Consider the following 22956-nt stretch of genomic DNA (forward strand, 5'->3'; position numbering starts at 1 on the left):
GCAGTTCCTGTTTACCATCTAAACTGGAGCATTACAGCATTTGCTGCATGCGGGAGATGGAGAAGGAGAGTGCTCAAAGTTGCCACCACAGAAAGCCTCATTAACACCCTAACTGATTTCCCCAGCTTCCAGAAAGTCTTTCTGTTGGAATTCAGCATCTCAGCTGTAAGACTGCCGAGTGGAAGTACAGAAATGCGATTTGCTGTCTGCGGAGCCGCAAGTGGACTTTGAGCATATTCTAAGACAAAAATCTGGCCAGACCTTAATAGGCCAGGGCTTTCCACTGATTTGCCCCCTCTCCTGCTAACTGCTGAATAATGTTCTTCCCCTTCACCACATGTGCCCCTGAGCGCCTCACCACACCTTCAGCTCCTGGGAGAGACCCCAGGGCAGACCTGACCTCCTCATTCCTGGCTCCTTATTCCAGATTGGAATCTGGAGCTTTGACACACACACACCTTCTCAGCACCTTGTCCCACCCTACAAGTCTGTCCTTTTTGCTCCTGTCAGGCAGGCAGCCACCCCCAATATGACAAAGATATTCTCACATGGGGTTTATCAGGAAGCGCCATCAGGGAGGGTGGGGCAGCACCAAGCTATGAGTCAGGGAGGAAGATCAGGGACCCAGTTCCTGCCTTACAGAACCTCTACCCCATCTGTGCCTCTGTGGTGTCTTAGCATCCACCCACTTTTCCCCAGCCTTGGGACTCTGCTCTCTGCTATCACTGTCACCGGACAGGCCAGACATGGCCCTGCTGGAGAGGAGGCTTTCGGGCTACCCTCTGGCCTTTGTTGGACAGCAGGCTTGAGGAAATGCAAAAGCATTGATCAGCTGTGCATCCTTGGGCTCCTTCACCCACTGTCCTTCAGGTGTTGGGAATGTTGTAAAGCCAGCAGCAAGATTAGAAATTTTCATGCACTATTCCTCCTTAGCTGCCCAGGATATTACATCTATTGTGGCTTTTACTGTACAAGAAAGAGAAACCCCAGGTTAGACTTGTTCATACAAAAGGTATTTTTTTGTTGGCTCACATAACTGGAACAAAGTTTTGATTTAGCAGTTCAGTGAAGTCAAGAACCTATTTTCTAGCTTGGGCAACATCGTGAGACTGAGACTCTCTATCTACAAAAAATAAAAAAGAATTAGCCTGGCATAGTGGTGTGTACCTGTAGTCTCAGCTACTCAGGAAGCTTAGGCAGGAGGATGTCTCGAGCCCAGGAATTTGAGGCTGCACTGAGCTATGATTGTGTCACTGCACTTCAGCCTGGACAACAGAGCAAGACCCTGTCCCTTAAAACAAACAAAAAAAAGGCCCCATGTTTCTGCCTTCCGTGATTGAGCTTCATCCTGAATTGCCTTCTCTGATGTTGATAAAAGTCTACAGCAATTCTAGACTTCATATCCACCACACACTGCCCAGAAGGAGAGAGAGAACTGGCTTCTTGTGGTCGTGTCAGAGAAGCAAGCGACTTTTTCCAAAAGCCCCCAACAAATTTCTGACGTCTCAATGACCAGTTTATTGGCTATGGCATCTGCTGTGATGATTGGCTTAGGCTTGGGTTGCCTAAACCCGTAACTCTGTGGCAAGGGGGTATGGGATTTCTGTGATTTATTTAAAATGATCAGGATTGCTACCCAGGGAGAGAGAAATGGACATGATGTTGGGTCAGCCATGATGTCTACTACACAGGTCTCCTCTTACGGCGTTTTTTTGTTTGTTTGTTTTGTTTTGTTTTTTACTGAGTTTCTCTAATTTGGTAACTGGCTATGGTACGTAGTAAATGGGGCCCAGTGTATGGGATTGCCAACCCTGATGACAAATGTCAGATGCTATCAGGGAGAGAAGAACACAGATTTTGTGAACCATAGTAGCACTACAGATCACAAAGGGATTCTCAGAGGTCAATAAAGCATCACCAGGGTACTAGTAGGTCTGGTAAGTTGAACAATGAGAGTAAGAAGTAGAGAAAATTAATTATAGACAGCTCTTCAATCTATGGTAATTATATGCTCTGATAAAACACTGAAGTCCAATATAATTTTTGTTTAAAAATGGTTTAATAAGGCCATATGTTTCTGCAAAGAATGGCCTTAACATTTCATAGCTATGACCTTAATCACCACATTTGATTAATTATTTTATCTATTTTAATGGAAATAAATGGGCTGTGGATAATGTAAAGCTTTGGAAGCTGCACACAAGTAAATGAAATGGGGCAGTCAGTCATAGAGAGTTTCATTTAGTTTTCTCTAGATGAGTCCTCCAGGAGGATGGCTGTCTGGAGCAGGGGAAGGGGCTGGGGCAACATTCAGAAGGCTGGTGAAAACGAAAGTCACAGTGACACAAGAAAATACCACCTTGTGGTAAGTCAGTTGGAGCAGAAGAGGTAGCTGTTTATCTTTTAGATGAAATCTGTGGCTGGAGTATAGGATTCGGAACTCCAGAGCATTGTCCCTAGCCAGCCAGTCTTCCCCACCACATGAAATATATGGAAATATATGCACGGGGGGCCAGCCAGAGCAGAGGAACCCTTTATTACCAGGGGACTTTCACCCAAACCCTAACAGGAACTTGAGTGAGCTAGACTGCCCATGTGGGTCACAGAAATTCGATTCAGGAACATTGGGCTAGGCTGCAGAGGACCACTGTGCCCGAAGGCATGCCCTGCTCCCAGGAGGCTGGTTGCAGAAAGGAGCCCTGAGCTCCTGAGGCCGCCATGGAGGTCCTGGAGATTTAATTCTATTAATAGTTCCTCTTAAGGTACTCATCAGATGAACTTGGCTGGGGCTATTTTCTCATTTGTGAACAAGTTTGAGGAACGGGGAGATTGAATAAGATAACCTCAAAACCTTCCTTTGAGCATTAGCTTTCTGATTCTTGGGTTCTGGGTAGGGTGTGGCAGGAAATGTCATGGAGAGCTGAGGCGGGGGTAGGAGTGTGGACTTTGGTCCTCCGTATCCGGACATATGAACAGACAAGTGATGGCACACGTTCTGTGGTATGTGCTGCAGATGTCTTAAATAGCCACCAAGTGGCTGGACTGGCTGAGTGGCGGTTTGAATTGCTCCAAGTTGAGTATTTTTATTTGAATACCACAGATAGTGCATTTATGGCCTCAGTTCACCGAATAGAGGGATGGTTTCCTTTGCCAAGCCAGAATTGGATACTGGCCGCCAAGCTTGTGTTCTGGGACATCCAGATGTTGGGGTACTGTGGAAGTGGTGCACATGAAGGAAGCTCAGTGACTCCTGGCAGGTACTTCTGTTGTAAGATGGTTTCAAAGCTATAGACACATTTTTTTCAGGGCTGGTGAGCTTCACTGGTGTTTTTGGTCTCCTGCTTTTTTTTTTTTTTTTTTTTTTTTTTTTTTTTTTTAAGCTGATTACAGTGGTGTTGCACACTGTTGTGGTTTATTGTTTTTTAGTGATCCTGTTGCTCAATAACCCTCCAGCGCTCTGCTCTGAAACAGTTAGCACCAGAACTCCACATAAGCAAGAGGTCGATTATTTGTTTTTAATGTTAGTCTATATAAGTCAATGGTCCCAAACTCAAATGTCCACAGGAACCAGGCAAGTCATATGAATGTGTAAATAGTGCTCTATGTGAACAATCTTAGGTCGTGAGACCTGTGGTAAATTTAGAAACAACAGGTCTCATCTAAAGGCACTGAAGTTCAGTTGAAAAACTTAAACAAACAGACAAACAAATTACATGAGCTGGATTCAGTCCCAAGGCTACCAGCTTACGATCCTTGGGCTATAAGCCAACTGACTTCAGCTATCACTGCTATGTTTGCTCAGTCTCAGAGATACTGTATTTATGGATGTGAGCCTTTTATAATTTCATTTATAGAACTGATTTCAGCTTTTACCTTAGATGAGAAGACTGGCTATCTCTGGGGTAAGAGTGCCACCAAAATTTTCACCCACAGATTGGAAGCACATCAAAAGAAATCATATCTTCATGGAAGTCATTTTTTTTTTTTTTTTTGGTTCCTGGCCTTTAGAGGCAGAATCTGTTTAGAGAAGTAGAGATGGAAATCTCAATCAAAACAGTTCTGAGGATTTTAAATCATTTTAAAAAATTTGCATCACTGAAGATAAGGAACCCTAAGCATTTGAAACTCTCACTTCTGCTTTGCAAGTTGTCTACTGGGTATATTCAGTCCTCTTTGTCTTCTTGGTCTTAGGCAGGCATGGGGTTAGTGGCCAGGGCAGGACTGGGAATGGGACCAGTTTGTGTTCATTCTCCTCCCAATCCTTCTAACAGCCTTAATTTCTGTATCTCTGTTTCCTATCTGGGGTGCCCGCTAGTCCTCATCTCTGAAGGGAAGGAACAAAGAAATGAGTGAATTCTTTACTCTTAGCTGTTAGTCATCCACCGGCTTTTCCTCCAAGGGATGTTTGTGTTTTTAAAAGAGCCTGATGATAGAACAGAAAATCAGAGTTTAACCGAAGGTATCACCCTTCTAATGAGAGTATTTCCTGTACTGCTAAGAGCATAATCTGGGCTTTGGTAGCCCCTCAGAGATAACACCTTGTGTTGTCCCCTTTAGGTTAGTGCTGCGGAACCAGCACCAGCCACTGAACATGAAGAAGGTTTTGACTTTATCTTTTTAAATTTGCATTATTCAAACTCATGTCAGAGTCCACACAAATTCTTGCAAAGGTGTTTTTGTAAGAGCTAGATGTCACCCTGCTTCCCTGTGTTTGGTATCGGCCAATGGGAGAGTTATGGGAATGTCATATTCCTTCCTCAAAGCCACTTAAAGCTGTGCTAGATTTGTGGGGGCTTTTTGATAATGCTTTCTCCTCAGGGTACTCTTTCAACTTACTACCTTCAGGAAAACTTTTTGAATGAATAGTCCACCAGTGCTGTCTCTGCTTTCTCAACACCAGATCATTCTGCAACCTCTTGCAATTTGGCTGCTATCTCTAGTCATTTTACTAAGTTCTCTTTCTCGAAGAATCTCCAGTGGTCAGCCAACCATCATAGCCATTGGTCTTCAGCCTTCACTCCTGACCAGTTATTCTCTACCTGGGGGCATTTTTCTTTCTTTTCTCCTTCTCTTCCCCTTCTTTGGCTGGTGTCACTTCTTTCAGGAACCCTTCCTTCATGACTCCTTCCCTCAGGCCTGATTGAGGTACTTCTCCTGTGAGCTTTCATAACACCTCCTGCTTTTCCACTATTAAACTTACTGTACTATATTTTAATTAGTATGTTATATGTTTCCTCTTCCAACCCCTTCCCCACCCTCACCCATGACTGGCTCTGCGAGGGCAGATATCATGGCTGTTGTATCTACATCATTTACCTTGTACCTATACATGGTAGGTGCTCAATAAATGTTTGTGAAATTAACAAATACATAAATAAAGATGACATCTGAACAGTGACATCTACAGGTTCCCCTAGAGTAGACGATGAATCCCTGGTTTCCTTTACAACCTTTGATTCTCCCTGGTTCCCATAGACCTCCAATTAGAAACTGTAGAGGGTATGTTAGATGCTGTCAATAAAAAGTGATATCCGGCCCTGAGGAAGAAGACAGTTGTCAGGAAATCCTGCCCATTCATATTCAGCCACTTCATTACCAGGCAGGAACTCTGCATTGCTTATGTTGAACAAGTAACCGCTACCTGTTCATAAAATGTGTGAAGTGGATGAGTTTTAAGGATTCTGACCATCAGCAGAATGGGAAGCACATTGTTCAGAAGACCAGGCAATTGGGCTATAATGAATTGATCATCATTATGAAGGGAGAACTTGAATATCTGACTGACCACTATAGAGAAACATAGACTAACAGTTAGAGGAACTGATATAGTATTGTGTATATTCAAAACCATGTAGACAGTACTAAATTTTCTGGGTCATTTAAATAATTTTAAAAGTAGTTTTAACTATATGCGATTTTACTTTTCAGATTTTAGAATGCAAGGTCCCTTCCCTTACCTCTGAAAACCAGACTCGGTTATATTCAGGGAGTTACATCTATTCTGTTGATCTACCACGTATTGGGACAGGCTTTCTAGAGCATTTAAAAATAATGTGGAATCCTGATCACATGCATCTTATCTCTTGAAATTGGGCAGAAATTGTTAACTGGGTGTAAGGGCAATGAAAAAGCACAACATTATTAGGCAGATTTAGTGAGCAAATGTAGATTCGTACGTATGTTATAAAACAGTGTGATTAACTACAGTCTTTTTTAAAAAGTATGTTCTATAGCTTTCGTATAGTTAAGAGTAGATACTCTACGTAATCTGTTTTAGAAATATTTTCATTGAAGACTGTGGACTTTATAGCAGACCCAATGGTCCCTGGAAGAGCTCTGGTTATATGAGAAACAGATCTGATAGAAGATGCTCAAGCTCGTCCCACATCAGTTACCCCGCTGAGATCTCAGGCTCAGATGTGTGAACTGGAGCTCCTTGCCCTCCCCCTTGCCACACCTGTTCCTCCTCTGGACTTCCCCTTTTCTATTAATTTCTGCCTCCCTCTTTCCCCAAGTCAGCCAAGCTCAGAGCTTCCCAATCAGGACTACCCTCTGACTTCCCTTACTTCTGTTATCGCCTGACCCCTTCTCTTTTTTTGCATGGGGTCTTGCTATGTTGCCCACGCTGGTCTCAAACTCCAGGACTCAAGTGTTCCTCCCACCTCAGTCTCCCAAATAGCTGGGATTATAGGCATGAGCCACCACACCCAGCTTTATTTATTTATTTATTTATTTTTGAGACGGAGTTTCACTCTTGTTGCCCAGGCTGGAGTGCAGTGGCGTGATCTCAGCTCACGGCAACCTCTGCCTTCCTGGTTCAAGCACTTCTCTGCCTCAGCCTCCTGAGTAGCTGGGATTACAGACATGCGATACCACACCCAGCTAATTTTGTACTTTTAGTAGAGAGGGTGTTTCACCATGTTGACCAGGCTGGTCTCGAACTCCTGATCTCAGTGATCCACCCACCTTGGCCTCCCAAAGTGTTGAGATTACAGGCATGAGCCACCGTGCCCAGCCACCTGGCTCTTATTTCCTAGTCTCTTGGGGCATGTGGCAGAGTTGCCTTGAAGTATAATTTTGTGCTGTGTTCAGAGACACCATAGTGTAGAGAAAATATAGTGTGGAGTGAGGTCAGAAGACCCACAGTTACTCTCAGCTCACACTCAATCCTAGCTAGGTGACCATGGGCCAGCCACTTAATTTCTCTGAGAATCTGTATCCTTATCAGGAGCAAAGAGAGTCAGTAATTCCCAAGATACCTTCCTTATAGGATTGTTATGAGGGTCAGTGGCAACGTATACAGCAGTACTTCATGAGCTAGAAAACACTGCTATGCTGATGCATAGTAAGAGTAATATTATATTATGTACCTAGGATTGTACTTAGCACATAATAGGTGCTTGATAAATTATGCTTATTATTTCTAAGGATATTAAGATATATCTTAATATAAACACATACATTGTTTGGTTCTTTTTTTTTTTTTTTTTTAGTAGAGACGGGGTTTCACTGTTAGCCAGGATGGTCTCGAACTCCTGACCTCGTGATCCGCCCGTCTCGGCCTCCCAAAGTGCTGGGATTACAGGCTTGAGCCACCGCGCCCGGCCCATTGTTTGGTTCTATACTGGAATGCTGATTCAGAATTTGGGGCTATGGCCAAATAGTATACTTTTGTCTTTCTCTGATCCAATAACAACATATTAGGAACAACCAAGGTGCTGCCTTTTTACATTCACAGATTAATTTCATCCATTAAAAAACAGATGACAAAATTAATTACACATTGTGCAATCAGGGATCCCAAACTGGCTTTAGAAAACACAGTATGTTGTAAATGAAAACAGTCTCTGAAGGGAAGCTCACTCCTCGGAGACTTGCTTAATAGAATGTTTATCGGCAGCATGTCTTTAGTAAAGAGGTGTCTGGAATTCCCATCTGGGATTTATTAGTCTAAATATTCAGGTGGTCCAGTGCCGGATGTTAGTTCTTAACTTAAAGGAAACACAGTTTCCAATCTCAGGACGGTGAGACTGCTACTCTTTTGCAGTGGGCAGCCGCTGCTGGTGTCTTGCGTGCCCTGGAAATGCCATCAACTGAAATGGAATTTTGTTCAATCCATCTTATTAATGGTTCCTAAAGCAATTGTGATGGGGTTGATAGGTGGCTAGTAAGGTTGCCTCTGTAAAGATAAGCACAATCCATTAGTTAAGTCCTGGAGTCCACTGAACTTCTACCGGGGATGTTTGCATTTGCTCGGCACTCTGTTTATGAGGATGTCGAAGGAAGTGCGTCTATTCTGTGCACGTTGTAAAACAGAAGGTTTGCAGCTGTCAGATTTATTTTTTTCTTGGCTCCTTTTCTGACAGAACTTTTGTAAACTTGATGGTTTTATAGATTGTCGAAAATTACTAACCTCGGTTCTGCAGATGCCATGCAAATTTTCTTGTCTTTTTTTCTTTCTTTGAAGATAGCAGATATTTATGTACACAGTTTCTTGTAAGGTACTTTTTGGGGAAGAGGAAATTAAGATTATTCTTATATGCTATCATAATATTATGAAATGATTAAATGATTATTTTATTAGTTATATAGTGCTTTGAAAGTGTCCAACATGCATTGTACGCTCTGGAAAGAATAAACAAATGCAGGGTATAGTCTTGTGTTTTAAATAGCTTATGGAGCTGCCTCAGAAGACAACTAACATCAAGATTATCAACTTTAAGTATAGCACAAGTTCACTGTAGAAGTATAGGTCTACTGTGGGCTTCAATAGGCTTTTAAGAGGAGTTGGGACCTGAGTATGGCTTTGGGAGGGGTAAAAAGAGGATATAACAGCTGAAAAAATAGACCAGCAGCAGCTGCCCCCACTGTGTGGCCACACAGGGTGTCATGATTCATCATAAGGTTTGTCTCAAGTAATTTCCAGTTAATGAAAACAAGTGTCAAAAATTTCTGAATGATTCCTTTTCAAACCACTCATATCTACGTGTGTGTGTGTGGGCGCACGTTCATGATTTTGCCTCTAGTAGCATCATTCACACTCACTCGCATTGCCGTTGCTTTCTTTAGGAGAGAGAAGTTGGTATTTCAGCTGTTGTATTAGTCTGTTTTGTATTGCCAAAAAGAAAAACCTGAGTCTGGGTAATTTATAAAGAAAAGAGGTTTATTTGGCTCCTGATTCTGCAGGCTGTACGAGCATGCCACCAGTATCTGCTTAGCTTCTGTTGAGGCCTCAGGAAGTTTTTCCTCATGGCAGAGGTGAAAAAGGAGCAGATGTGTCACTCAGAGAGGGAGCAAGAGAGAGGGGAGGAGGTATCAGGCTCTTTTAATGAACCAGCTCTCGCACGAACGAATAGAGCAAGAGCTCACTCATTACCATGGGGAGGGCACCAAGCCACTCATTAAGGATCCACCCCCATAACCCAAACACCTCCTATCAGGCCCCACCTCCATCACATTTCAACATGAGGCTTGGAAGGGACAAACATCCACACTGTAACAGCTGACATCCTGGGAATGGGGCCTCACCCACAGCCTGTCCTATTGGTGTTGCCTTCATGGGTACAAGGACTGGGGCAGCCAATTGTTGTGTGGCAGGTATGAATTAACATATTTCTAGCCTCAATGAGCATTTGAATTTTCAACCCATGGTCTTGTTTAAGGAAAACTAGCTTAAAATCTGTTAGGCAGTGCTAACTAGAGATGATGGCTTTACTGACTGCCGCAGGAATGGAGAGAAAAAAAGGCCAATCATTTTGATGTGAGGATTAGAAATAAGGGGAGACAGAGCAGGATATGTCAAAGATAATTGTAAAGTTTGTAGCCCCCAGTCCCTAAGTGAGAAAAACTTAATATTATAAAGAGATACAGTATTAAGTATGGTTAATATTAAGGTCCCATCTGTGCCTTCAGGGATACCCCTAGATAGGGTGAGCCTAAGGAACCATTCAAGCAGACAGTTCCTAATGGCAGCTGGAAACATGTAGGCTAGAGCAGAGCCTTCCAAATGTTCTTGGCTCATGCACCCTTAGTGGTCTCAGTAATTTAGTGGTCTTAGTAATTTTTTTCATGCCATTTCTAGGACAAAAGAAATACTTAGCAGTTTCATTTGTTAAGTGCTTAGTTCCAAACAACTTAGTATTTCTGTATTAATAACTTTGTGGTTGTGAAACATAATACATATATATTGAAATATTTAAAAATAATGTTTTTATGTTACTCTTCATTTCTTAATGGAATGTATATAACTGTTGGGCATTGCATATATTGGTCAGGGTCTAATGAGAATATAAAGTACACAATAATTTAAAGGAAAGTTTAAAGAAGTATTAGCTAGGAAAATAATATGACAGTTCCTCAAAAAATTAAAAATTCAATTACCATATGATTTAGCAATTTTACTTCTGGGTATATACTCAAAAGAATTGAAAAGGCATCTCAAAGTGATATTTGTAAACCAATACCCAAAAGGCAGTAGCAATCCAGGTATCCATCTACAGAAGAATGTATAAACAAAATGTGATATACACATACAATGGAATATCACCAAGCCTTAAAAAGGAAGGAAAGTCTGACCCGCTACCATATGGATGAACCTTGAGGATATTATGTTAAGTGAGATAAGCCATCACAAAAAGACAAATACTCTTTAATTCCACTTATGTAAGTTACCTGGAGTAGTCAAATTTATAGAGACAAAAAGTAGAATGGTGGTTGCCAGGGGCTGACAGGCGCAGACAATGGCGATTTAGCCTTCAGTGGGTACAGAGTTTCAGTTTTGCAAGATGAAAAAAGTTCTAGAGGTGGATAGTGGTGATGATTGTACAACAATGTGAATGTACTTAATGCTCCTGAACTGTACATTTAAAATTATTAAGATGGTAAATTTTATACTGTATGTATTTTACCACAATTTTTTAAAAATACAAAAGAAAACAAACTGTTAAGAAAAAGAAAAATAGTTAACTATAATGGGAACTAGGTAATAGGAAGTAACGAGAACTTTAAATAACAGAGGAATAGCAGACATAAGGAGCAGCCCCTACCCGTGCTCTGATAGAGCACCCAAACACAGGCTTCTCTCCGCTCCAGACCCTGCTGGAGATGTCATGGCCTGCTGTGGCTCCCTGGCTGGCAGAGAAGTCACTGGGGTGCTGTGCTGACAGAACTTGCTAGAAATCTACCCTGTAAGATGCTGAGGAAAGCTATTCATGTGGAAATCTTTCACTGGTTGCACTCTGCTGCAAAAATTAACCAAGAGGGATGCCAGTGGAAGCTGCTGGAGGTTGCAAGGTGCTGACCATCATGTTCAGCAGGAGCCAGTTGCTGAAGAAGGTGTGAATGCTCTAGGAGCCATGCGTGTTTGCAGCAGCGTCCAGATAGAGTGTACCAGAACCAGGAAGTAAAACTGCTTCTTTCTGTAATGTCTCTACAGTACTCTCCACTGATGAAGCTCAGAATGGTACCAGCTAACAAAAGAAAAAATATGTAAAGGTCCCTTTTACGTCTTCACATAGTGGGTAATGAAGGGTGAATTTCGAGCTGTGAGGCAGTAAACTTATTACAGTTCCTCAAACCTAGAAATTGGGTTGAATCCCAATACCCTAATTTCCTGTTCCGCATCACTTTTCAACTAATACTTGCCTTTAACACAGCAACTACCAACAACCTAGCTTTGCAAAGAAATGACATCATCAAAAGGAAAATAACCCAATATAATGTTAAACTGTGAATTCGCTTGAAATAGTCGTTCATGCAAGCATCTGAGAAATGTTGTGTATTACTTTGTTTCCCTCAAAGACAAAATATCCTGCACACCTCTGTGACTTTGCTATAGTGCCCTGAGGTACACTGGCACATAATTTGGGGACCTCAGAGCTAAAATCGTATCTTTTTCAGCGACTCTTGACCACATCACTCTAACATGAGACTGTAAGATGCCAGTTTGGTTAAGAGTACGAGTAATGTGTAAAGTGAAAATTGTATGAGGTCAGTATTATTTTAGAAAACCTCTTAGGAAGTTACCAGGTTGGAGACTGATATACCATCTCCTATTAAGTATAACATTTACTCCCACTGTTTCCTTAGCATTGAAACAGGTTGCTATTTCTTTAAGACCAGATACTAGAGTTAGCTTGTCTTTGAGGCATTTTGCTGTGAAACAATACATGGCCTTAAACACAACATTCATCATCAGTGTGTGAGATGCTCACAGTGTAAAAGTCCATACAGAGACTAGAGGGAGAGAGGGAACAGCAAATTTCCAGCTCCTTCTCAGGCTTACTCTGCAGCATAAAATCATTAGGGGGAATGGTAGCCAATGTACCCATTTAAATCATTTCTTTGTCTGATGTGGGCTGACTGTATATCATTGAAATTGAGAAAATTAAATGGCATATGATGGGGCTTTGCTGAGTTCAGTAGTAAAATATCTGTTGAAACAGACCTCCGATTGAAAAGGTTGGTGAATTTTAGATCTCCTGTTTCTACTAGGAAATTTATGGACTTAATATTATCTTTTTTAGCTAGGCTAGCACATTGTTCAGGTGAGCAGTTTCTCAAAAAATGCATTCATGTTCATGATGCCTACAACTTTGTGAATCCAAACTAGTACATATTTCTGCAGCTCTTCTTTAAGGAGAGGCTGAGGAACTTAAATTTTGTAACCTGATCTATTCAAGAGGAAAAACTTCTGATGCATGCCTTTCACTGCTACCTGCAAAAATAACCTCCCGTTTTCCCTGAAGTCCTGTTTGGATAAGTTCTGCTTCAGTTCACATTTTCACCACCTGCTGAGTTTTTCTGTTGAGTGTCAGCCTTGGCTACTCTCAACTGCAAGCCTATGTCAGCCTTTTCTGTCTCCTGAGCAGTCACCAGTTGGCACAATTGTTAATAGATTCTACCCATGTCAGAAACTCAATGCCAACATCAAATTATGGCAACTAGAAGTGGGTTAGACTTTCAAATAGATCTCAGACCAGGAGTCTGTGGTCCAGATTCCACAAATGGAGCACTACGTTGGTCTTCTTTGTGCATTTCACATTTCGAATTTTGTTCAGAAACTTAAATAAAGCTCTTAACTGCTCAAATGCAGTCAAGTAGGGCCCGTTACTCAATCTGTCTTGGCATTGTTTTCTGCCCCCTTGGAGTGAGCACACTGAGGAGAAAGATTATCACAGGGCATCTTGAGCAGAGCTTCTTGCTTCTGAATGCTCACGATAATCAATAGCAGATGTGTGGCAAGCACTGGAAAGTTGCATAACTGTCTCACACTGAATTCAGCTACATCAGCCAGCCAATGTGAGGGGTCTCCACTAGGTTGTTGAAAATAAAATTTAGTTAAAAACCTATGTTTATCTCGTCACAAAATTATTTCCTTGCTGTAAGGAGTAAAGGCAGTGGTTAGAGTGGAAATAATTTGACAATTACTGCCCTTAGACTTGAATTTTAGTTTGGTATACAGAGGAACTTTCTAACGGTTAGGATGGATATGGGGTTGGTTTTTCAAGGAGGCTGTCTCTGGTAATGAAGTTTGTCAAGGCAATTCTGGATGAATGTCTGTTGCCGGTGATGTGATAAGAGATTGCTTCATCAGCCAGGTAGAGGATTAAACAACCTCTGGCCGGGTGCGGAGGCTCACGCCTGTAATCCCAGCACTTTGGGAGGCTGAGGTGGGTGGATCACCTGAGGTCAGGAGTTCGAGACCAGCCTGGCCAACATGGTGAAACCTCATCTCTACTAAAAATACAAAATTAGCCACGCATGGTGGCACATGCTTGTAATCCCAGCTACTCGGGAGATTGAGGCAGGAGAATTGCTTGAACCCAGGAGGCAGAGGTTGCAGTGAGCCGAGATTGCACCACTGCATTCTAAGCGACAAAAGCAAAACTCCATCTCAAAAATAAAAAAAAAATAGACAATATCTAAGGTTTCTTTCAAGCCTGAGTTCCACACGGTGATTTTTGATCCCTTTTTCCTTCTGCTGCTTTTCTGAAGGAAGGCTGAGGATGCCTTGGTCAGACGTGATGTCGTGCCATCCTGGCCACTTCAGCTTGCCTTTCCTCTTCTTCCTGGTGAATCCCTTCTGTGGCCCCTCTCATGCTGTTTCCATGTTGACCCCATTCACCTGAGCACAGGAAAGAAATCCAGCCCTTTTGTTTTCCTTTTCCATTGCTAGACCACACACATTAAATTGCCACACCTATCTGGAATATTTATAGAGCCAGCATTTAGGGCCTCCAAATAGACACTCTTAAACAATCTGGGACAATCTGACCTTCATCATGATTATATCTGGAAAAGTGATGAGGGGAACCTCATGATTTTCTGTGTTCCATCATGTTCTTTACTCATTTCATCATTATAACAACACTGTTAAATAAGGGACGTCATTCTTATGGTACAGATGTGCAAACAAAAGCACAGAGAGGTTAAATGACTTTGCCTATTTTTAGAGGAAAAATGAAGAAATAATGAATAGGAAGAAAACTCATCTTAATGCAAATGAGGCACAGCCAGTGCTTGCTCTGCTGATGGTGGTGTCAGTAATCAGGCCCAGGTCTCCCAAATTGAGTCTGGTGGTCTTTTCCTTGCTCCTGGCAGCCCATATCCGATGAGGCTTACTGAACTTTTAATTAAGGTCCTTACTGAACTTTTAATTTAAAAAAAAGATTCATAATTTCAGGCAACTGAATAAATAGAAGCTATTGAATTTATAGCATATTTAAAGCACTGAATATCAGGAATTGAATGGCTTCAGTTTAAGGCTGTGATCAAATCATTTGAACAGAGAGATTTGACGATGGTTCAATGCTAGAACCATGGCCAGCCATAAGCTCTATGGGGACCTCCCAATATTAGCAATCTTCGAGTTACTCCTCTGCAAAATAAGGGACTTGGATTTTATAGGAACAGTTTAATAGAGTGAGAAAGTCTGGATATAGGAGACAGGAGGCTTAGACTGCATTCATTGTGGTCTAAAGAACATTATTAGTTTTGTGACCTTGAGCAAATCACGTAACCTCCATTTCTTTAATTACATATCTGTAAAATGAGTATGATGACCCGAGGGGGCTAATTTGGGAGTCTAAATAAAACCTAACACAAGACGTTATTGCTAAATCCATCCAGCCCTCCATATCTGTGCATTCCATATTCATGGATTCAGCATCTGTGGATTCAGTCAACGGCAGATCAATAATATTCTGTGGGAAAAAAAATCCTACAAAGTTCCAAAAGGCAAAACTTGAATTTGCCACTTTCCAGTATTATGTTGAATTTATGTGAATGAAGTGATATGTAGGCATTGTATTAGGAATTATAAGCAATCTAGAGATAATTTAAAGCATATGGGATTATATATATAAGTTATATGCAAATATTTCATCATTTTATACAAGACTTGAGCATCTTTGGATTTTGGTATCCTCAAGGGTCCTGGAACCAATCTCCCACAGATGCCGAGGAATGACTGTGTTATAAAAGAAGGACTGTGAGTCATAAATTGTTCAGCTAATATTTTCTGAACTGATTTTGAGAGTATGCTTGTGTTTTATCATCTGCTAAAAGCTTTTAACAAGCAAGATTTCTTAGGAGAGAAATACACTTAGAAAGCCTAGGAAACAAGCACATCCCAGATGTATTGTTGTCTCCCTATGTGTGCTCATCTCCAATGTCAGCAATTCTTCCCATTCTCTCAGAATTAGGCACTCACATCTAGAGCATTAGTGAATGTGTAGAATGTATGGGAGAAGTCACTGGGCAGACTGAGGAGAGGGATTACCCATAACTTCAAACTCCCAGGACCTGGCTCCCAGTGGCCTTCTCCCTCCCTCATCTCCACAGTCATCCTCAGCGTCTTCCTCTCACGTGGTTCTGCCTCAGCCCACCTCAGCCTCCCCAGTCTTATCCCAGTGCAGATGGTCCCTGGCTCACAATTTTTTAACTCTGTGTGTACTTGTGTGTGTGTGTGTGTGTATAGACAGAGGGGTCTCACTCTGTTGCCCAGGCTGGAATTCAGTGTATGATCATAACTCACTGTAGCTTTGAACTCCTGGGCACAAGTGATCCTTCTGCCTCAGTCTCCCAAGTGGCTAGGACTACAGGCATGTACCACCATACTCGGTTAATCTTTTAAAACTTTTTTTGTAGAGTTAGGATCGCTCTATGTTGTCCAAACTGGTCTTAAACTTCTGGCCACAAACAATACTCGCACCTCAGCCTCCCAAAGTTCTGGGATTAAATTCATGAGCCAGTGTGCCCAGCCTTACTCTATTTGTATTCTACTAAAAGTGATACACATTCAGTAGAAACTATACTTTGAACACCCATACAACCCCTCTGCTTTTTTCACTTTCAGTGCAGTGTTAAAAAGTTACATGAGATAGTCAACATTTTATTATAGAATAGGCTTTGTACTAGATAATTTTGCCTAACTGTAGGCTAATGTAAGTGTTCTGAACACATTTAAGGTGGGCTAGGCTAAGCTATGGTGTTCAGTATGTTAGGTGTATTAAATATATTTTCAACTTATGATGGTTCTATCCTGATGTAGCCTCACTGCTAAGTTGAGGAGCATTTGTACTCAGCACTTAAGGCCACTTGAGGCACAGAGCTTGACCTTCTGCAAAGGTGCATAAATGACTCCACTGTCATTTTAGCATCTTCTTCTTCAAATCTACTAAATACAATTTTCTTTTTTCTTTTTCTTTCCTTTTTTTTTTTTTTTCTTTTTGAGACGGTGTCTCACTCTGTTGCCCAGGCTAGAGTGCAGTGGCACAATCTCAGCTTGCTGCAACCTCCACCTCCCAGGTTCAAGCGATTCTTCTACCTCAGCCTCACAAGTAGCTGGGATTACAGGCGCCTGCCATAGTGCCCAGTTAATTTTTGTATTTTTAGTAGAGACAGGGTTTCACCATCTTGTCCAGGCTGGTCTCAAACTCCTGACCTCATGATCTACCTGCCTCAGCCTCCCAAAGTGCTGGGATTACAGGCATGAGCCACCACGCCCAGCCATAAATACAATTTTCTTAAGGCTAAGACAGTCAAACAACCTGGGCCAGGGAGAGGCCATGGAGAGATACCCACTTAGGCCTACTTGTGTTACGAAAGGGTAAATGTAAACGTGTCTGAGGATAATAGGAAGAACTCAAAGCCTACAGGCCTAACCAGGTGAGACCAAGACACAGATCTCTCCCACATATGGGTAAACAGGAGTGAAAGCCAACTTTTTGTATAGATCATGGAAGCCTTTGAAGGCTTTCAAGGGTGTAGACAAAAATGATACAACAAAAGTTGAAGAAGGTCTCAAAGTCAAATTGAAGGAAGCAAATTCAGCCTCATATCAGCAGGATAGAAAAAGAAAATGACCGTTTTTGCGAACTAGAGGCTATAGTTCTAGAACTAACCTCTATAGAACTAGAGGCTAGTTTACAGAGATGCTTCATATTTTTCACTGCAGAGAACGTAACATTCTTGAATGTGAGTGGAATATTTGATACCTTCTGATTAAAAGGTACCTTGTCTTCCCAGTTCTGCCAGCCGGCCTTCTAATTTGTGTGAGTCTGAAAACTCACTGATCTCCCCTTTTCTTAACAGACATCTAGGGGGTTGTGAGCAAAAGGCCTAAAAGTCAGGCCTTTAAAAAAATTCTTTTGACAGCTTTATTTAAGGCATAATTTGGAAAGAGATTTTTCTGCTGCTCTGTGATAAAGTTCAGTCGAGAGTTGGTGTTAATAAACCTTCCTTAGAACCAAAGTGACTTGGAAAGTTGAGTTCTTTAGGTCTGTGGTCAAATGAACAAAATTATATCAACAAGCCCCACGTAAGTAGGGTCCGTTTAGATATGACACACACAAATTTATTTGATTATACCTCAATGAATGAATAAACCTTCAGAATCTTAGCCAGCATTTTCATTCTTCCATCTTGACACAAAAGGTGGGAGTTCCATTATTATACACTTGTAGGAGTTCAACATAGTATTTAAGTACAGTTTGTTATTAAATGAGAAGTGTTGCTAACTTAGTTGCAATTTTGTATCAGGCAGGCCTTAATAGATTGTTGCCATGCGAAGGATGTTGGGGTGTTTCTTAAACATACAAGAATCAACAAGTCCCACCTACAGGAGATAACAAATCATTATGATGTACTGGACCATTATTCACTGGGGCTAAGAAGTAAATTATCCCCTTTTGAATAAAAGCACAACAAAATCAAGATGACCTGGTATATATCTGAGAGCAGCAGAAGAGCAGCAGAAGGCCAAGGGGATCCCTAGAGAATCAGCTGCCCTTTGTCACCATGTTGCAAGGTAGGGGTATGGGGCAATGTAGCTTGCCCAGAGCAGATGGCTTTGAGGTTATACAGGAGACTGAGGAATGTCCTTATTCACATAAAGCCTTTTAAAATAAGCTGAGCATTCATTGCTCTTGAGCTGAAACAGAACATTCTTCCCCAAGGTGACTGCTTGCTTGCATTTAAATACAAAAGAAGTTGCTCTCCAGGCTTCCTGAGGCCGGTGGTGAATGTTCAAAGATCAATGAAGCTGCTATCTAAAATGAATTATAAGGCTGACGTGGGGGCGCTTGAACTATTCATTCAGCAGTTGTAAAACAAGTAGCACATTAAAGGACATGTATTTTAATATATCTTATGTGATTTGTCCCCAGTTGGACTTGCAAAATGACATTTAATAAATATTTCTTATGAGGGTACTTTCTAAAAGAAGAGAGTGAAAGTAATTCTGCTGTGGGCAGACTGGGCCTGAAATTTGGGTTTTCTGGATTTGCATAATCATCACTTTGAAAAGTTGTTGCTTTACCCCAATTATAGATCAGTGGAAGCTGTTGTGTAGCACACAGCCCTGGTGAGATCCCTTAAGATCCTTTGTGGACTCTCTGTGGACATCTGGGTTGCAGTGAGGAAGGGCAAGGATAGATGGTATAGGGAGAGAGGGGGCAGAATGATGACTTGGGCAGGACAGGAAAAGCCACTTGTGACTAGTGAGGGAGCATTTCTTTGGGTTCAGAATCATCCTCATCTCAGGCTGTCTCCCCATGAGTCTGAGATTACCGAGTGCAAGGTATACGTATCAGCAGCTCCTGACTCAGGATGTGTGGCAGAGGGGACCATGAAGTTAACTGTGACTTTCGGAAGGGTGCAGTCTGTTACCCTTTCGGTGGCAAGGTCAGTTTCCGGGAGGCTCTGCAACATTGATATTTTCCAGATGTTTCTCCTCTTCTCCCTTCTCTGGCTGGCTGTGTCTTCCTCCCTTCATCCTGCTCTTTCAGTGAAATTGAGATAACATGTTAGCATCTTAGGCATATTAGAATCTCTCAGCAGTAGGATGTGATTTAATATCTAGACCTCTTACATTAATATTTATAATAGCCTTCACTGCTTGTGAATAGCATAAGCACTCTTTTCTGTTCAAATTCAATACTGAAATAAAACCCAAAAGTATCTTTTATAAAAATTTACTTTTAATGGTGCAATAGTAATAATCTATGTAGTCCTTATGGTTTTCAAATCGCTTTGTGCTTATATTACCTTATTTAATGCAGACATAAATCTGTGAAGTAAATAATACTATTTTTATCTTCATTTTACAAATGAGGAACTGGAGGCTCAGAGAGGTTAATTTGGATAAGATCATACAAATAATAAATGGCAGAACTGGATTTAAATTCAAACTCCTTAAATCCATGTCTTTTTAGTGTTTCTATTGGTTTCTGCCTATACAAAATGGGAAATAAAGAAAAAGAAAGGAGCTGGAAAATAAATTTGTCAAAAGAATATATTTTTTCTCATAATTTCCAAGCGGATCTTTCAGATATGTTATTTGGGACTTTATGCGTGAGACTGGCGATAGAACAAGTGTTCTACAAGATACCTCCATAAGACAGGCCTATCAGTGGCAGCTCTTGTCCCCGCTTTGCAGAAGGGAAAACCAAGGCTCCACAGAGCTAAGGGGACTTCCTCTCAGCCAATTTGTAGGGGCCTGTGGGCCAGAGCCGGGGGCAGAATTGAGATCTGTTGTGAAGGCTCTCCTGCTTCTTCATTCTATCAGCATTTCAAATCCTGAAAACCTCCCCCTTGGCGTTTTGAAGGAATTCATCCCCAGTTGTTGCTAGTAGCCGGTAGGGAGGGAACCGTCTCTCCCCCTGAGGATGGCCCGTGGGAGTAACTGCAGCAGTGAGCGCCCGGGCTGGGGTTGAGTAACAGTGCTCGCCCGGGGCTATACTGAATGAGAAAGCAGCCTCGTCTGCTTTTGCTGTGCAAAGGTAAGGGTGGAGGCCGCTCCACTTTCTTCAAAAGGCCCCGCTCTGGGACTTGTGAAATTGTGCTCTGTTAAGCTGATCCTTCCAACCTGATGAGCGATATCCACGCGACTTTCCTACAAAAATAACATACCCAAGCTGCTTTAAAATCCGTAATTTTTGGCGTGCAAGACTACAAGACAAAGTCAAATGGGCATCAAAAAATGTAATCCAAAATACACAAGCATTGCTTCTCCCCTATATACATTTATTATTTATGTAAAACTACAGTGTGCTCTGAGATGAGACTTTTTCTTTGTTATACCTTTTTTTTCCGCCCGTCTGGTGCGTTTGCCGACGGCCCCTCTCGGCCCTGTGTCTCGGGAGAATCGGCTGCGGTCTGGGCCTACGCCCCACCTGCGTGCGCCCGGGCCGAGCCAGCCCCGCCAGGTTGCCTCCGCCCCGCTGCCGGCCCGAGCGCGCGGCCCCGGGGGCGGACTCCCGCCGCCCAGCTGAGACGCGATTCGTCACTCTTGCAGAACTTTCCCCCTGAAAATCCCTGCACCAGAACCCGCTCTCCCGCCCCGGGGAGGTTTTGATTTTAGTGGCTTTCTTCCTTTTATTTTCCGTTGTGTGCGGATTTCGCTGCAGAGCGAACTTGAGGCTAGTCCGAGTACATGTGAGCGGTAATCGCCCCTGCAGCTGGTTACCCTGACACTATGCACTCCGAAGCAGAAGAATTCAAGGAAGGTAGGATTCTGGTTTCTCCTGGGGGCCGGCCAAGTTCTGCGGAGGAATTTGGAGGAAGGCAGTGGTAGGAGCAGATGGGAGTTTTAAAGTGAGCGGTGGGCACTTTGTCCGCTTCCCCTGCGCCTTCGAAGTCCAGTAGCAGCTGGATAAGCGGAGCCCAGGTCTCATCTCGGGCTCCCTTCTCCCCCCGCAGCCTTTCAGAGGGGAGGGGAGGAAGAGTCGGACCTAGTTCAGCCAGCCCACTAAAGTCTGCTTTTTAGCTTTCTCTGGAAACGAAAGAGCCCCACTTGGATTCCAGGAATGCAAAATGTGCTTGGAAAAGGGCTGCCTGCCTGCATCAGAACGACTGAAAGCGGGATCCCCTGGAAGAGCCCTGAGTGGAGGGTCCCTTGAAAAGGGGTTTCAGAAACTAGAAACGCTGTATGTTTCCGGCTAAAAGGGGAAGCTGAGTGAGGGGAAGCGAAAATCTGTATTTGGGATATAGATTAGTTTTTTTTTTTTTCATTGCCGCCTTTCAGCAGTGAGTTCATTTCGTTGGGGATTTAAGGGGGCTGAAAGATATGAGGGGGTCCTTGTGCAGCTTGAAACTGAGGAGAGTTTGTCTGTTTCTAACTTCGCAAAAGCAAAGGGTTTCATTTACTCCTAACAGAGAACGGGTGACAGGGCTGGAAAAGCTCCAACCAAAACACAATTATACGCTGGTGTTAGTTTGGGGAGTTTATTTGTGTGTGAGTGTTTGTATGCTTTGTTCCTTGAAACTTTATGTATACAAAAGTCCTCTTGTAAGTGGGGGGTGGGAGTGAGGGTGGTTGGGGAAAATTAGAGAGTAAGAGGGGAGACTGTTCGAGATTGTGAAATCCTCTTTCTTTTCATGTCTGTTGGAAAGCTGGTTAATTTCAAGTCAATCACAGCAGCTCTGGCAGACAGAGGAGCAGCCCCATCATTTCTCCATTTGGTAGACACCAGTTAGGAAGAGCCCTTGAAACTTGTCCCCTTCTGCCTTTTACTGATTCCCCTCCCAGAGTAAAGCTTGTGTTTCACCATATAGTCTTTGTGGGCTCACGTTTACCTTATTGTGCTGTGTGAGGGAAATAGTCAATAAAAAGGAGGTTTGTTTAATAGAAATACGAGGCTGGCATAAATGAAAAATGACAGCCAGGAGCATTGTTTTTGAGCTTGATGTGGAGTATGGGGGGAGTAATGTTTTCTTGCCGTGACCTCTGTTCTGGTGGAGCTGTGTGCTGATAGATGCTTTTCTTTTCTATGTCTTTATAACAGCAGTTTATTCAAAGTCAAAGGTAGTTGAAGGCAAATAGGAACCAGGCTGAGAGAACTCAAGGGTGAACTTCTGTGTGAATTACAAGTAGCACTTAAGTTGGCGTTTTCTCCCAGGTGTGTTTTCCCTGTCTTTTGGGAAACAGAGAGTGGGAGAGAAAGTGGAAAAACAGTATCCCAAAGTGTGTATTATACATTCCCCTAGCAACATCCACAGTCTTCCCTCTTCGAGGGCCCAGCTCTCTGGTTGTAAGTTTGGAAGCAGCCTGCAGACTGGCCTTTGAAGAGGTTAATGGGGCCCCTTCTACTTGTTCCTCACCTTCCCTCTACTTGTCATCATTTACATTCTGCAGATCAACCACAAATGATCTGGCGCCCTCCTTTTTAAAGAAAGCCCAGAATGTTTCTTTTAAAATAATCTGAGGTACTAGAATTTTAAATTGATAGCAATTAGGGTGGGATACTTAATAACTCTTGAGGGAGATTGAACACTTTATTAATCAGATAGAATCATCATAGCTTCTGCCAGGAAATAAAGGATAGGTGTGTGTTTTGTGTGTGTTTTCTCCAAGGCCGGTTTATTGGCTGTAATCTAGAACCTTCCAGTTAGCTACCACCACTCAGATGTCTATGAAGTGAGCTATGTTGTGTAAATAACTCAAGCTATCTTCTC

The 22956-nt window shown here is 42.4% G+C and overlaps 1 protein-coding gene and 1 long non-coding RNA gene across 4 annotated transcripts in view; one reads left to right on the plus strand and one right to left on the minus strand.

Moving 5' to 3' along the window:
* TNFAIP8 (TNF alpha induced protein 8) overlaps positions 1-22956 on the plus strand; it is a 124697-nt gene that overhangs the window by 63840 nt on the left and 37901 nt on the right. The window contains exon 1 of one of the 3 annotated variants that reach the window (XM_009208937.4): positions 20712-21008. The exons of the other annotated variants lie outside the window; for them this stretch is intronic. Coding sequence (XP_009207201.2) covers positions 20978-21008 — 31 coding nt within the window. The 5' untranslated portion in view covers positions 20712-20977. Of the gene's footprint in view, positions 1-20711; positions 21009-22956 lie in introns of those variants that run through there. 3 annotated transcript variants of the gene reach the window in all.
* LOC116274949 lies at positions 17836-20704 on the minus strand. Its single transcript, XR_004183807.1, has 2 exons — positions 20584-20704; positions 17836-19282 (listed from the first exon to the last, which is right to left on the minus strand). It is a non-coding gene; the product is annotated as an uncharacterized LOC116274949 (long non-coding RNA).

The sequence above is a fragment of the Papio anubis genome, chromosome 5 (genome assembly GCF_008728515.1).
Source record: "Papio anubis isolate 15944 chromosome 5, Panubis1.0, whole genome shotgun sequence".
Taxonomy (NCBI): domain Eukaryota; kingdom Metazoa; phylum Chordata; class Mammalia; order Primates; family Cercopithecidae; genus Papio; species Papio anubis.